General features: G+C 43.2%; 1 protein-coding gene across 3 annotated transcripts in view; it reads left to right on the top strand.

Annotated features, from left to right (window-relative positions):
* The window catches only part of LOC127644497 (protein Niban 1-like), a 66102-nt gene that overhangs the window by 16474 nt on the left and 32763 nt on the right, over positions 1-16865 (top strand). For 2 of the 3 annotated variants that reach the window (XR_007970669.1, XM_052127671.1), the window contains exons 2-4: positions 14322-14452; positions 14727-14855; positions 14938-15052. The exons of the other annotated variant lie outside the window; for it this stretch is intronic. Coding sequence is in view for 1 of the 2 variants with exons in the window: in XM_052127671.1 (XP_051983631.1) it covers positions 14322-14452; positions 14727-14855; positions 14938-15052 (375 nt within the window). In the remaining variant the exon portion in view is untranslated. The remainder of the gene's footprint in view (positions 1-14321; positions 14453-14726; positions 14856-14937; positions 15053-16865) is intronic. 3 annotated transcript variants of the gene reach the window in all.

Below are 16865 nucleotides of genomic sequence, written 5' to 3'. Positions count from 1 at the left end.
CGGTGCAGGATGATCGGGATGCTGGCGATTCCAACAAACAAAACCCCAGAACAGAAATCCCACTCAACACAAAAAACAAAAATGAGGGCAGTCCAAGGGGCACAAAGGGAAATAAAACAGTCCATGGGGGTCAATGGGCAGTTCACGGCAAGGTCAGGGGGAACATAGCGGACAGGCGGGTGGTCGGGAGATCTAGGGGCCAGCCATAGGGCAGAGACTGGGTCAGGGGGTCTGGAAGGAGACTGGAGGACAGGGACTGGGTCTGGGGGCCTAGAAGGTGACCACCGGACAGGAACAGGGTCAGGAGGCCAGGGAAGAGGCCACAGGACAGGGAGAGTGTCAGAAGGCCACCGGACAGGGTCAGGGGGCCAGGGAAGAGCCGTGAAAGGGGAAGCCGTGGAGGACTTGGGGGACGGAGCCCTGGAAGACGGAGCCGTGAGAGACTCGGCAGGCGGGGCACTGAGAGGCTGAGGAGGCGGCGCCATAGGGAGCCCAAGAGACAGGGCAGAGGGAGGTGGTGCCGCAGGAGGCTCTAGAGGCGGAGGCCTGGAAGGCTCTGGAGGTGGAGCCGAAGGAGGCTTTAGGGGCGAAGGCCTGGAAGGCTCAGGAGGTGGAGGTCTGGAAGGCTCAGGAGGTGGAGCCAATGACGGTGGCGCCGTGGGAGGCTCTAGCGAGGTAGGCCTGGAAGGCTCTGGAGGTGGAGCCAAGGGAGGTGGCGCCGTGGGAGGTCCCCGAGGCGACGACCTGGCAGGCTCTGTAGTCTCGGGGGGTAGAGCCGTAGGAGGCCCGAGAGGCGGAGCCGTAGGAGGCTCGAGAGGCGGAGCCATAGGAGGTTCGAGAGGCGGAGCCCTAGAAAGCTCTGGAGTCTCTGGGAGCAGAGCCGTGGGAGGCTCGGGAGGTGGAGCCTTAGGAGGCTCTGGAAGGGGAGCCGTAGGAGGCCCGAGAGGCGGAGCCGTAGGAGGCTCGAGAGGTGGAGCCATAGAAAGCTCTGGAGTCTTTGGGAGCAGAGCCGTGAGAGGCTCGGGAAATGGAGCCGTGGGAGGCTCTGGAGGGGGAGCCGTAGGAGGCCCGTGAGGCGGAGCCGTAGGAGGCTCGAGAGGCGGAGCCGTAGGAGGCCCGTGAGGCGGAGCCGTAGGAGGCTCGAGAGGCGGAGCCATAGAAAGCTCTGGAGTCTTTGGGAGCAGAGCCGTGAGAGGCTCGGGAGGTGGAGCCGTGGGAGGCTCTGGAGGGGGAGCCGTAGGAGACTCGGGAGGCGGAGCCGTAGGAAGCTCTGGAGTCTCTGGGAGTAGAGCCGTGGGAGGCTCGGGGAAAAAGGTCATGGAAGACTCGAGAGGCTCTAGAGGTGGAGCCCTGGAAGGCTCGAGAGGCTCGAGGGGGTGAGCCATGAAAGACTCAAGAGACGGAGCCCCGAGAGGCTCGGGAGGAGGAGGAGCCCTGGAAGACTGGAGAGACGAAGCCCTGAGAGGCCGGAGGGGAGGAGGAGCCCTGAGAGACTCGAGGGACGGAGCCCTGAGAGGCTCGAGGGGAGGAGGAGCCCTGAAGGACTCGAGAGGAGAAGCCCTGAGAGGCTTGGAAGGAGGTGGAGCCCTGAGAGACTCGAGAGACGGAGCCCTGAGAGGCTTGGGAGGTAGAGCTCTGGGGAGCTCGGGAGAGTTGAGAGGCAGAGCCCTAGGAGGCTTGAGAGGAGGAGGAGCCCTGGAAGACTCGAGAGACAAAGCCCTGAGAGGCTTGAGAAGAGGAGCCCTGAAAGACTCGAGAGACGGTGCCCTGAGAGGCTCGAGGGGAGGAGGAGCCCTGAAAGACTCGAGGGACAGAGCCCTGAGAGGCTCGAGGGGAGGAGGAGCCCTGAAAGACTCGAGAGGAGAAGCCCTGAGAGGCTTGGAAGGAGGGGGAGCCCTGAAAGACACGAGAGACGGAGCCCTGAGAGGCTCAAGGGGCTTGAGAGGCGGAGCCCTGGGAGGCTCGAGAGGAGGAGCCCTGGGAGGCTCGAGAGGAGCCCTGGGAGGCTCGAGAGGAGGAGCCCTGGGAGGCTCGAGAGACTTGAAAGGCAGAGCCCTGGGGGGCTTGGGAGGTAGAGCTCTGGGAGGCTCGAGAAACGGAGCCCTGGGAGGTTCGAGAGAAGGAGCCCTGGGAGGCTCGAGAGGAGGAGCTCTGGGAGGCTCGAGAGGAGGAGCCTTGGGAAGCTCGTGAGGCGGAGCCCGCGAGGGCTCTGAGGGGCGAGCAGAGGCTGGCAGAGCCGTGGAAGACTCTGAGAGCGGAGCAGAGGCCGGCAGAGTCGTGGAAGACTCTGAGGGCGGAGCTGAGCCCTTCAGAGCCGTGGAAGACTCTGAGGGCGGAGTTGAGCCCGGCAGAGCCGTGGAAGACTCTGAGGGCGGAGCAGAGGTTGGCAGAGTCGTGGAAGACTCTGAGGGCGGAGCAGAGGTTGGCAGAGCCGTGGAAGACTCTGAGGGCGGGGCAGAGACCGGCAGAGCCGTGGAAGACTCTGAGGGCGGGGCAGAGCCCGGCAGAGCCGTGGAAGACTCTGAGGGAACCTATGCGGTCTTGAGCACAAGACGAGACTGGGGAGAAGTGGCCGTCTTCCTTCTCTTACGTCTTCGGCCAACAGGGGACGTGGCCATGGGGACAGTCGAGGCTACAGGCGCTGGCTCTGGGGCGGTCGAGGCTACAGGCGCTGGCTCGCTGACCGTGGCAGACTTGGGCGCTGGCTTGCTGGCCGTGGCAGGCACGGGCGCTGGCCCGTTGGCCGTGGCAGACATGGGCGCTGGCTTGCTGGCCGTGGCAGGCATGGGCGCTGGCTCATTGGCCGTGGCGGGCATGGGCGCTGGCTCGTTGGCCGTGGCAGGCATGGGCGCTGGCTCGCTGGCCGTGGCAGGCATGGGCGTTGACTCGCTGGCCGTGGCAGGCTTCGAGACTGGGGCCGTGACAGGCTTCGGGACTGGGGCCGTGACAGGCTTCGGGACTGGGGCCGTGTCAGGCTTCGGGACTGGGGCCATGTCAGGCTTCGAGACTGGGGCCGTGGTAGGCTTCGAGACTGGGGCCGTGGTAGGCTTCGAGACTGGGGCCGTGGTAGGCTTCGAGACTGGGGCCGTGGCAGGCTTCGGGACTGGGGCCGTGACAGGCTTCAGGACTGGGGCCGTGGTGTAGAACTCTGGTTCAGAGTCTACCTCCCCCACAGTAAATGAGGAACCAGCGTATAGTAGGGCGAGGTCAATAAACTGAGCCAGGTTGAGGGAGCAGCGACCACCCGGCATAAATGATGAGGTTGGCTCATTCAGTCCACATTGAAAAATGTCTTTCAGAGCCACCTCATCGAAATTCACCTGGTCAGCCAGGGCACAAAAGTCAGTCACATAATCCTCCAAGGGTTGACTCCCCTGACGCAAAACCAAGAGTCGGGCCGCTGGCTCCATAATGTTAAGGGCGAGGTTATGAGTTACACAACCGCTGCCCTGCATAAAAAACCCTTGGTCAGCGCCCGAAGAGCCATAAAACCTCTCCGGGGGTGGAGAGCTTACGGCGCTCGCGGATGCGTGGAGAGCATCAACGGGCTGAGCCGCGAGTGCTTGGTCATGTCTCCAAATTGTAGCTCCTCGCGCCGAATGTGACGTGTAACTCCGCTCTAGTGAGCCGAACAAATCCTCCGCGGGATCCATTGTGACTGTCTTCGGTGAGGTTGGTTATTCTGTCACCCGCACAAGAGGAGACAGTCATAATGTTGGTGAGAACTGCTTTTATTGTATTAAAAGCAGGCAAAAGTACAAACAAGGGCAAATCCAGAGAAGAGTGGTCAGGGTGAGCGTAAGGTCGGAGCCGGGGAATCAAGATAGGGCAAAGGGGCAAATCTACCAAAGAGTGGTCAACGAGAGCGGGAGGTCAAAGCCGGGAAACAGGTAACAACTAGACGGGACTAGCGAGGGCAAAAGACAGGGTAACTAGCTGGGATAACTAGTGCTGGCAAAGCGAAGGGGTAAACTAGAACAATAACCAACAGGAGTGAGACGAATGTGCTGTGATATATATAGATGCGAGTGCAGGTGTATACAATGATGGGGTGATTGAGACGAGTGCAGGTGTATACAATAATCTGGCGATAGGGAGCGGGCATGTGAGCCCGAAGGAGCAGAACGAGCGTGTGAGCTCGAGGGAGCAGAACGAGCGTGTAAGCTCGAGGGGGCGGAGAGCGAGCGTGTAAGCTCGCGGAGTGAGTGTGCGTGTGTGCCCGACGAAGCGGGGAGAAGCAGAGGAGCGGGGTTCGTGACAATCACACAAATCAAAATTGCTCATTACATTATTTAAACAAGTAGCAGAAAGAGGAAATGGTTCTTCTCCATTCCTATCTAAGGTAAAATCTAATGTACAATTCCAGTCACCACCCAAAACTAGACAAGCATTTTTATCATAATTCTCTAACTTACTTAGACAATTTTAAAGACCTTTATCATTTCTGCTCCATTATTGGGTGTATATACATTAACAAAAACAAAAGAAAAACCCATTAAATTAACCTGAACAGCCAAAACCCGACCTTTCTCTATTTCATCACTTGATACAAAAGTCATGCTAATTTTCTTTGAGAACAAAATAGCAACTCCACCATTATTATTAGAGCCATGACTTAGATAAATATGACCTCCCCACCACATCTTCCATTCTATCTCATTAGTTATGTCACTAGGTGTCTCTTGTAAGAAAATATGTCCATATCCTTATTTTCAATATATTCTTTTAACACTGCTCTTCTTTTACTATCCCTTCATCCATTAATATGAATGGTTCCTATCTTAATACTCCCCATTGAAAGAAAGGAAAGATCAAGAAAGAAAAAAGAAGGGTTAGCAAAGAGAAAGACAGAGAATAAACCCCAAATGATTTAATCATAAAGCATGTCATCTTGCTCATCAGTAGTATTAATTAATGTGACAAAAGAATCTGCCCAGTGTTTTGTGCATCATTTGTTACAACCTTTGGTAAATTAGCACGAAGACACTCTTCATCTACATTATCACCATCATCAACACCGACACACACATTTTCTCTCTTTTCAGTACAATTACCAACTACACTAGTAGTTGACTCCATGGCGGAGTGAGAGTGAGGCGACATGCGATTTGCCAAATGTCTAAAAACTCCCTAAACCAAAATGTATATTACACTCAAAATTAAATTAATTCCCAGCATGCAAAGTGAGAGAGTAAGAGAGAGAGAGAGAAAATTGATTAGTAGATTAGAATGTTATCTGGCCCTAAACAGAGAGTATGAGTTGGCAAAATATCTCTTTACTGTCAGAGATAGAAAACAGAGACAGACACTAACCAAGTACAGGCTCAGTGACCACAAATTGGCAATTGAAAAAGGAAGACACAAAAAATCATGGCAACCAAAAGAAAACAAAATATGTGGTCACTGTTCGACAGGTGAAGTCGAGACAGAAATGCACTTCCTCCAAACATGTGAAGCATTCACTGAAATAAGGAATGTTTACCTAAACAAGTTTAACTCTGAAACTTCAGACTTAAAAGACCTAAATGACCTCTCAAAATTACAAATACTCCTAGGAGAAGGGGACAGGGCACATCTTGCTGCCCAATATGTATCAACATGCCACAACCTGAGGGACAGTGAAAGATCTGGACACACACACACACACACACACACACACACACACACACACACACACACACACACACACACACACACGCACACAATGTGATGTGGTCAAATAAATAATAATAATAATAATTTATATATTGCTGTTTTTTATATATTACTAATAATTATATTATATACTGTCCAAGTTATTGGACAAAATGTATTTAGCTTTTATTCTATTTTATTTATTCTATATGATGCTTTGGCAACATTGTTTTTGAAACTTTAATGCCAATAAAGCCCATTTATTTGAATTAAGAGAGAGAGAGAGTGAGTGAGAGATAGAGAACGAGAGCTTTCCAATCTGATATATTGCTTATGGAGCTGTCTCCCTCTTTAGGCGTTTCAGGCTACAGATGTTTTCTGCAGGACAAGAGGTCATGGGAAAAGCATTATCTTCTCAGTTGGTTATCTAAACCACTGGACATTTAACTCTGCTCTGACACTTTTAAAGAATTAGACATTTGCTCACCCTCATGCAATCCCAGATGTGTATGACTTTCCTTCTTCTGCTGAACACAAACAAAGATTTTTAGAATATCTTAGCTCTGTAGGTCCTCACAATGCAAGTGAATGGGTGCCAACATTTTAAAGCTCAAAAGGCAAATAAAGGCAGCATAAAAGTAATCCATATGACTCCAGTGGTTAAAGGAATAGCTCACCCAAAAGCGAAAATTCTCCCATTAACATACTCTGACGCCATCCCAGATGTGTATGACTGTCCATCTTCATCAGAACACAACTTAAGATTTTTAGAAATATTTTGAAGCGCTGTAGGTCTTATAATGTAAGTAAACATAGTCCTTAATAATTCAAACTTTATTAACTTTAAAAAATCGGTTCCTGCTAGTAGTTGACGCATCCATGACCAGGTTTGGGGAGTAACGGAATACATGTAACAGGAATATGTATTTAAAATAAAAAATATAAGTAACTGTATTCCACTACAGTTACAATTTAAATCATTGGTAATTAGAATACAGTTATATTCAAAAAGTATTTTGATAACTGAAGAGATTACTTTGAATTTTATTGTCATTTGTCTCATATAATATTTAGTCCTTTCAGATGGAAAACATTTATACATATAAATAATTTGATCCAAAGTGCATTTGAACAGCAGTGAAACACTTTCTTGTGTTACATTCATACGAGCAGACAAAGAAGTACATTTGAAGTAAGTTTGGAGCAGAAGTTGAAGAAATAAACCTTGTGTAAATTGCTTTACGCTAAGCTAAAATGCTTTTTCTAGCCATTTTACATGCATGTGTTACCAGACACGATCATATTTTTTTTTATCAAGAAAATTCACGTTGGATCATAATTTCTTTTTTTCTAGTAAGACCTTTGATATTAGGGCAAAAATTGTATTCTTGATAATCAATTTCATATTGTTTTCCTGTAAAAATATCTAAATATCCATAAAACAAGATCAATTTGATTTATCTTGTTTTAGAAACAACACTGCATGAGATATTTAGGTTTTCAGAGAATTTATTTATTTTAACATGTGTATTTTGTATTACTGTACTGGGAGAGTTTTTATAGTCAAAACAAGTGAAAAAAATCTACCAGTGCTGAAGAAGTAATCCAAAGTATTTAGAATATGTTACTGACCTTGAGTAATCTAATGGAATACATTACAAATTACAAATTACATTTTACAGCATGTATTCTGTAATCTGTAGTGGAATACATTTCAAAAGTAACCCTCCCAACCCTGTCCATGATATAAGCATTATGGCGTGTTCACGCGAAAAGTCCGAAGCGTGCACTTTGTGTACAACAGAGGAATGAACCTCACGCGAGAGTTCGTTAATTTCAAACTGCATTCCAGCGCATTGCTGGAAATATTAAAACGTTTTAATTATTGATATGCTTTAGAAGGCATTAATTGATCGACTGGAGTTGCATGTATTACTTTTATGCTGCCAAAATATGCCTTTTGGACCATCAAACAGCCAGCAGCCTGATGACACCCGTTTAATAACAGTTAAGACCATATTCACGTTAGCGCAAACTTTTATTTTTAATGGGATTGACAACAAGGCTGTGAGGGATAGACTTACAGTCTCTTCAATGGGCTGTGCTGCAGTTGAAAGTTTTTGGGATCGTTCTGTGGACAAAACGTTTATAAAATATCAGTCCAAGAATATTCAGTATACAAAGAACTCCAGAAAACATGAGTTGTGGAAAATCAGATGTGATCTAGGAGATTTATACAGCTTTAAACCATTATTGTCATTAAAGAAGTAGGTCTATATGAACCTACAGCGCTTCAACATTTTTCAAAAAAATCTTAATTTGGGTTCTGCTGAAGAAAGACAGTCATACACATCTGGGATGGCATGTGGGTATGTGAATAATGAGAGAATTTTCATCTTTGGGTGAACCATTCCTTTTAATATATATCCTCAGAAGCGGAGTTTTCCTGAGGATATATAAGTTTTCGAAGTTTTCCTGCAAAAAGGAATCTCATATCACAAATAACACAAAAAAATGTATATGCCTTGTTTTACACTTTGACTATGTTAGTAAAAAATTGTGCAATCAACCAGATGAAGGTGTTGTGTTGAGTAACCATGTCATTTCAAGGAAAAATATGTTTTCTACCTAAGCTTTAAGTTGTACGATATGTTGTCCCAGATCAAGGTTTGTGTCCTCCCAAGGGATTTGACAGGAGGGTGGGTTAAGCACTCCTTTCTTTGTTCCTCCTCTTTCCTTCATCAAAGAAAAACACAAAGAGAGATTAATGGCAAAGTATTAGGGACATATAATACAACAAAACTGAAGTCCCAGACACCATCCTCTATCAGGATATCTGTGATCAAGGGGATGCTGGAGACAGGGGGCTATTTAAAACTATGTTTATGTGTTGGAGATGAAGGGAAGTTTATGACCAAAGTTACACTACAGATGTGCAGTACAGTTTAGAAAACACTTTGTATTTTTGAACCATCCATGGAGGCCCAGATGAGACTCATATAGGTCTGTTTTACTCCTCTACATACACACAATACAATTAACATGCTGTTCATCATTGACCAACTTCTGTCCCCATGTCTGTTGTTTATCTGTTGGCACATGCTTCAATAAGCCATTAACATGATTACCGATTCATTTTTGGATAGTTCACCCAAAAATATACATTCTTACCCGCATGTTGTTCAGAATCTGAATAACCTTCTTTCTTCCATGAAACACTTAAGGAAACGTTTGACGGAATTTCGACTCAGTCACCATTTAGTCTTCTTTGATTGCAATTTTTTCCATATAATGCTAGTAAATAGAGACTAAGGCTAACATTCTGTCTAACATCTACTTTTGTGTTTCATGGAAGAAAGAAACTCGTACGTGTTTGGAAGAACATGAGGGTGAGTAAACGACAACAGAATTTTCATTATTTAATATTTCACTTTTAACCTTTTGATGCATGAATTATTAAATCACATTGGATGAAATATCTTAAGTTTATTCATTCATGATATTTTTATGAAATTGTTCTTATTTTTTTTAATTACATATTTAGAAAGAGTTATACATCAGTCCATTGCAATGGAATATAATGACATTTGAATTGAAGCTGTCATAAATAAAATAATAAAAAAAGGCCAGTCATATAGAATTATGGATGAAAGTCTAGGGTATTCACCCATGCTGGTTTAATGGAAAATCACACCCTCACCTGTTATGTTACATCCAATATTTCAGAAGCTTTTACAATAATGATAAAAACAAAGCAATTCTTATTTGTGTTTTAGACATCCTCAGGCATGACTAATTTTATGTAATCTGCAGTACATGCATCTGCTTTTTCTATGTTTTCTTGAAGGTTGACAGAATACAGGATCTACATCAATACATCCTTCAATTACATGAGACCAGTAGTAGGCACCAATTATATTCAGTTATACCAATTACCAAGAAAGGCCCTCTGCCATACAAAAATGCCAACATCTTAATCCAACAGCAGTCATTCTACTCAAGTTGAAAGAATTCAGAGGCAAAACATAAACATTGTGTGTATTCATAAAGCTGCAGAGGCTGATGGTTTCCACAAGTACATTTTTGACTGTGGCACACATAATTAATCAGTGATTAAAACCCAATGTTCAGTGGATTTAGATTCAGCTGTTTTGTACAAAATCAAAATACTATGTGTAGTGTTAGGGACACGTGTGTGTATATGTGTGTCCTCACAGGAAACCACTATCTCATCTCTAATTCTGTGTCCTCCCTTGTACAGCTGTCTAACCTCTAAATCACTAAATTCAACTCCGTTCATGTCAATCCATTTTTATTTATAGAGTACATGAAGTATTATGCAATAATATGCTCCCTTAAGAAAGCAAAAAAAAAAAAAAAACTTTACCAATGAGGAAAGCAAGACTTCCAGAATTTTATAAAGTAACTGTGCTTAATTATACTTTTTGTTCAAGATATTTTGGTGCTCATTGTGGTGAATTTACAATCAGTTTTCTGATGGTGGAGATTCCCTTCCATTTAGAACTGTTCACACACTATTACACAATAAGAGTGCGAATTGAGAAGAATTGAGACCTGCAAAGTGCAGATTACTGATAAGTGTTTGTAAAGCAGTCAATGGAAAGGAGGAGGCGAGAACCGGCTTGATGATATAAATAATAGTTTTAATGATAAACTTAAAAAGACACAAACACACATATCTCTCTCTCTCCCGCACAATCCTCCGCAGTCGACCTTTAACCCTCTCGGAGGCTTGATTAGGGTGTGTATGATCACGACCCGGCCCTGCCCTCCACCCTGCCACATTCCTCCCTCGTTCTCTCAGGCAGGGGAGCTCCCGGCATGACGGACACCCCCCTTTCCCTGGGGAGGGGCGTGCCTCTTGCCCCGTCTGCTGGCAGGTCATCCCGTCTACCTGGACGAGGGAGGGGACAAGGGGAGGGAAACAGAAATAATTAAATAGGTGGGGTACTTCCTGTAACATTGTAGTACCCCCCACCCCCCCAAAAAAAAAACCACTGTAACATTTAAATGAGAGGGAAAAGGCCAAAGCGGAGCGGCAGTGAGAGAGAGAGAGAGAGAGAGAGAGAGAGAGAGATAAAAAAACACTTACTCGTAGGTTCTCCGATATGCCGTAGCTTGTTCCTCGGCCACTCACCCCCCCTCTAAGCCTGAGAAGGGACCGGGTGTGTATGATCACGACCAGGCCCCGCCCTCCACCCTGTCACAGTGTAGTAGGTTGTATTCTAGTAGTTTTTATGCAATGATCAGGCTTTGTTATGTTCTACCACCTTTATTGTGAACTTGTGTTGTTTTGTATTTGTTTTGCTTGGGAGTAGTTTGAGATGTACTTATTTATTGTGTTTATTTGATTTTTTAAGTACTCGATTTCAGTAACACTTGAGTAATCGATGTATCTGCATTTTATGACATTCCTAGTGAATATACATTTTCTAGTGTTTCAGACGTTTTTGAGACATCTGTGATGTATTTTGTGATGTATTTTCATAGTGGTTGTATAGCACACTGGTCAACTGTTGTTTTTATTGTGCTTAATAAATAAATTGATTGATTGATTAATAATCAGAGTGTTTTAGTGTACTTTTATATCCAAAAGGAACTGTGCCCTTCAAAAAAGCCAGCACATTGTCCTGTTGTCCAATGAATCTTCACATGTAAATGTTATGAAATTGATTACAAAGTTAAATATAATCAGTAAAATCTTGTATCTCGGAAAGAAAAGTTTTGTGCTGGTGATGGAAGTCTTAGAGTTAAGGATCTGTGTCGCAAAAGCACAGGATACAGCCATGATACCAAAGTGGATGTGACCTAGGAACTGGGAAGAAAACTATGCCATATTTGATAAACCGCATCTGCTTATCGGTAATTAACAGGTTGGCAAGGTAGGATTTGTGGTATGAGGCCTAAAGTAGGGTTGGGGGGCAAAGGTCAAACACAATTTTGTACATGAATACTTGCGAATGCATGATGGGAAGATTGGTAGGTCAGACAAATGATTTGCATTTGGTAATGTTAGTTTAAAATTATGTAATTATACATGTTCACATGCTGTAAAGAAAACCCTTGCAGACAAAGGAATGGCAGCACATCCAGAAGCCAACACAAAATGAGGTCAGGATTAGGGCTGTCCTATTTTAACACAGTGTATGAAACAATGAGCTGGTGTTACACCATCTCCATTTCATGTGGTCTAACAGATGGATGAAATTGTGTGTCATTGGAAAAGCAATTTATCAATGCATCAGGATCACATTAGATATTTGGATCTTTGGTGATACATGGATCCATGCTCAGACTTAAGCTTATAACCTATTACACGGATGGAGGCAACTTAGGCTGAACAGATGGAAGACTGGCCTTTGTTAGTCTCCACAAACACATAATTTGTCATCCTACAATAACTGTATTATCAGAAACAACATTGTGTATTATCAAAGGCGGACCACAAAGTCAGTCATAATCTGTAATTTTCTTAATTGCATTAGACATAGTTTTACAAAGCACTGGTACTGTTAAATGTAGCGTGTCTCATTAGGAAATGAGCACTGTCAATTATATCCGTAGCCTCTGCCAACGGCTGAGGAGAACTCCGTCTTGAAAATTAGAATTCTATGCTGATTTTTTTCCTTGGCAGGAAAAATATTTCCAAGGAAAGTGAATGGATATTTTCCCTTAAAAACTGGGATCCATGCCCTAGAGCTGTTGCAAGAAAGTTGTGAATTTAGGTTGTGCAGTGGAAGAAGGTTGAAACTGACTCTTTGCCTTGTTATACTGGTAGTGGAGAGGAGTGGTAAAGCCCTAGCTCTGACTTCCAGAAAATGCATCACAAAAGTCCTGTGGAATGCATAACTGTCTTTCTCCTCTGCCCCAGAGCCAAGCACAATACGATGGATGATCTGCTTGTATTGAATTGATGACTGTCTCATTACTCGGTTTACTAGAAAAGTCTTGAAATTACGGCTAGACACACTTGCTGAGGTGAAAAATGGATAAATTGAGCTTGGAGGATAACAAGTTTCCCTTGTAAATTAAAAAAAAAAAAACAATTAAAAGAGGAATGACATCTACATGAAGATCAAATTGATAAATATCTCTCATAAATACATCCTGTTAAACCCTCTGCTCAGTTCATAATTCAAATATGGCTTTTGTGAAACTCTGAAGATAGTAAGGATGCAATATATCATATCGTGATTTAACTAAGGAGAATGCGTTCCAGGATTAACATCCTTGTTGCCACTGGAACAACCTGCCTATCAACCAATCAGATGTCAAGGTTACATTGTGTCTAAGCAGGTGCAAAACGATATAGCAGCAAGTGATAAAAGCTCTTCCATGTTATTCTGAGTTTTTGATCATGGTAAGTGACATATGACAGGACATTTTACTAATCATTTGGTCTCTGTTTTTATGGCTTCATGCTGGTTAGCCCTGCCAACTACTCATTGGTTCAAAATCCTGCTAAACACAACAGGACTTTAAATGTAAAATATCTTCTGATTGAGTGTGATTGCATCATGTTGGGCAGCAGTTCTGCATTTAGTGTGGATAACAAATTGCTTGTTGATGGAAATGCATTACACATGACACACCATACGTGGTTAGTACATGATGTTAAGATTAGTCTTAGTGCTGGGGTTAGAGGAATTAACAACACTTCTTAACTGATTTTTATCAGCCAATTATTTGTCTTAGGATTTAGGCATAGGTTTGGAGGATTAGGGTTTAGGTTAGGGTTAGAGATGGGATCTGGCCTATGATTGTTTTTATAGCAACATTGCTCCAAGATCAACATTCTTGTCTGACCTGGCTAAATCCAGACTGATCACACCATGCAATTCAGCAATATTAGGTTGAAAGTTCTCCCCAGTGGCCGAAGCTTGAAGTGTTATTGAATGTATGGGCATGTGTGAGTGCCAGTTTCCAGGTGCAAAGTCCACATAGTGGCGCCAATAGCAAGTTGTATTTTTTGTTGCAAATAATGTTATACAATCAACAGGAATACATATTTTCTTAACCCTACGCCAAACCCTAAACCCTACATCAGTGGAGTAAAAATGTTAATTTAGAATCAGAATCAGAATCAGAATCAGAATCATTTATTGCCAAGTATGCTTACACATACAAGGAATTTGTCTAGGTGACAGGAGCTTCCAGTCAACAACAATACAAACAATACCAAAAACAGCAGCAAGACATGGGTAATTAAAAACAAAAAAGAACACAAAATAAATAATTATACTGTCTAGGTGACAGGAGCTTCCAGTCAACAACAATACAAACAATACCAAAAACAGCAGCAAGACATAGGTAATTAAAAACAAAAAAGAACACAAAATAAATAATTATACATATACGTACATACACTCACCTTCATACATACCCACATACACACGTAGTGCAATCTAATACAATCTGTTATATAAAGAACAAAAACCTTATTGCCAAAAAGTTTCCATGGGACCAGAACCTGTGGCTCTAAGATTGTTTGTTCAACATGCTATCAAGGGAAATACCAATTAAATTGATGTAAAAATATCTGATGGGGATGGCGCTTGTCAGTAATTCAGTTAAATGGGTTTGATTTGGTGTCAGATGTGTTTACATGACTGACATTTTTTATTGTCATATGGCTGTATTAAATGTGATATTTCATGTGTGTGTAGGCCGGACAGAGGCTGAGCTGAAGAACTTCAGTCCTCATTACAGAAGACAGAGCTGTGTAGCCTTCTTTTACCTTTTAAAGGATGAGGTGGAGCAGCACAGATCAGGCCAGGCCCAGTTGCTCAAACAGAAGGTGAAAGCAATGCTCTTACACCAACAAAATCAACTAATGTGGTGATTTTTTTTTGTGCCACATGCACTTATGCTGCCAATCTTCTCTCACATTAACACATATGTAATTGCCAAATCCACTGCAAGATTTCAAATAAATCTTCACAGAAAATTGCAGATATTAGTGTAGCACACCATTGATTTGTGCTGTTAGCAACAGTAGTTATGAAGAGTTCTTATTATATAGTAGATAATACAACTTTTAATTACTGACATTGGTTTATTTCACGCCATAGGATTATCTGCAGGCCTCAGAGGTTCTATACAAGGACAGCATGCTTTACTTTGATGACAACAGGAAATGGAAAGAGAGATTTGTTGTGGTCCATGCAGACTATAGCCTGGAGCTACATGATAGCCAGGAGGTATTCAAGAGTTCTCTTTGATTGTTTACATGAGAGAAAAAAAATGTCAGTGATATAATGCTGTAATATTTTGTGCATTCAGACTTATTCAAAGGGAACACCTGCACGGCACATACTCCTGCCAACAGGGGGCACTGTGTTGACCTCAGAAGAGAAATACAATGCCATCGTAGACAAGGCCTTTCCTGATCCTAATGGTGGGTTTTTGTTACTTGTCCTCTGGTCTTACGTAGCCACACTTATGACTATCGGTATGAAGTCTGGTCCATTTTGCACATTATTCTATTTGATAAACCACAATTTGTTTGGTTTTTAGGGTACAACGGGGCTAAAGGCTCCCCAGGTTAAACTGCTGTGCGCTGAACGAGCACTACACGGATGCCTTTAATGGTTGCGCACCGTCACCATGCCAACAACTGTGTCTCCTGCTGAAAGATGCGCTCCTCCCGCAAACAAGGATAGGGGAAAATGGGGTGGTTGTCGCAGCGAGCTGGGCCCATGGGCTTCAGGCCGTCTAAGCCTGTGCGTTAATGCACCCCTGCTTGCAGGGTCTAAAGGCTCCATTAAACACAATGTTTTTATGTGCGGTGAAAAGATTTGTCACGAAAAACTTTCAAGTGAGCTCACATTGACTGTTTCAATCTATTTCAGTTTATAGAATACTTGAGATGTTATGAAATGTCAAATGTGATTGAAATTAACAAGAAATGATGCACCCTTTTCTGAAGTGGTTATTATAAATATGCATCTTAATTTGTTACTCAAAAAAGCCTCTTTCGGTCTCAAAATGATTTGTATAAGTTGACATATTGTGACCTATAACTGTTGCCCTGGTATGTACAATACATTAATATAAACCCCCAGGGGGCCTTTTACCCCAAGTGTAGAAGCCCTCGCCACCTTTTAATTTATTTTATTATTATATTCAAAACAACCTTTTGTTGTTATTTCTTTTCATGCAAATTATGTTGCTCCATTAATATTCATAAAAAATATATGTTTTTCTTGAAACTTGATACACTTTGTGACCAGAACAAAAGTGCCTTTAGCCACGATGTACCCTATTGTTTCCTGCAATTTAATGGCAGGTTTATATGAAATAGTTTATAGATGGTAATAAATACAGATTAATTTACAGATCTTATAAGGATGTGGATATCTTGTTTACTTGCTAAATTCCACAAACAAAACAAACTCTTTATCATTCAATGATTTGCTGCCATTATTCTTGCAAACATTGGCAAATCCAGTGATTAGTTCTTTGTCAAAAGCACTCATTATTTCAGCCCGGTACCTTGTCAACATAACATAATTTCCATGTGACATGGTGCAGCCCATCTCCTGGAAGTTGCTGACAGGCAGTCAATCTTATTAGAGCAGGGGTTCTCAACCTTTTGCAAGCTGGGCCCCCCCAAAGCTGGTTCATTGCAGTTGGGGCCCCAGTGCCCCCCGCCCCGCCCCATGCTTTATTGTTGTTGTTATTTTTATTATAATAATTGGCAGTAGCACCAGACTTCTAATGTGAGCTTGCAGGCATTATTATTATTATGAGTAGTAGTAGGCCTATCATCATTACTAGGCTATTGCTATATAATTATATGAGGTTACATGCTTTATTATTGTTGTTATTATTATTATTATTATTATTATCATCATCAGTAGGCCTATTATCATTACTAGGCTATTGCTATAATTGGGAATTGGCACCAGACCTCTGATATTAATTTATGCTTTATTATTGTTATTATTACTAGGCCTAATAGTAGGCATCATCTGCATTTTTACAGAAGCTTGCTGGTAGGTGATGTTAATGTGAGACCTGAGCCTGCTTTGCCTTGCAAAGATCCTCAATTCTTGGCTCAATGTTTGATAAACATAGCCTCAAATCATCCTCGATTTGTGCACGATTGCGGTATTTCGTTTTGAGTGCAGTTATTTTTGACAATCCTGCCTCACACAAATATGTCGACGCGAAAGGAAGGAGAATCTTCAAGGCGACGTCACAGAGTT

Source organism: Xyrauchen texanus, chromosome 6, assembly GCF_025860055.1.
Source record: "Xyrauchen texanus isolate HMW12.3.18 chromosome 6, RBS_HiC_50CHRs, whole genome shotgun sequence".
Taxonomy (NCBI): Eukaryota; Metazoa; Chordata; class Actinopteri; order Cypriniformes; family Catostomidae; genus Xyrauchen; species Xyrauchen texanus.
Note: the sequence above shows the minus strand (reverse complement) of the source record. Positions and strands in the feature narration are given on the sequence as shown.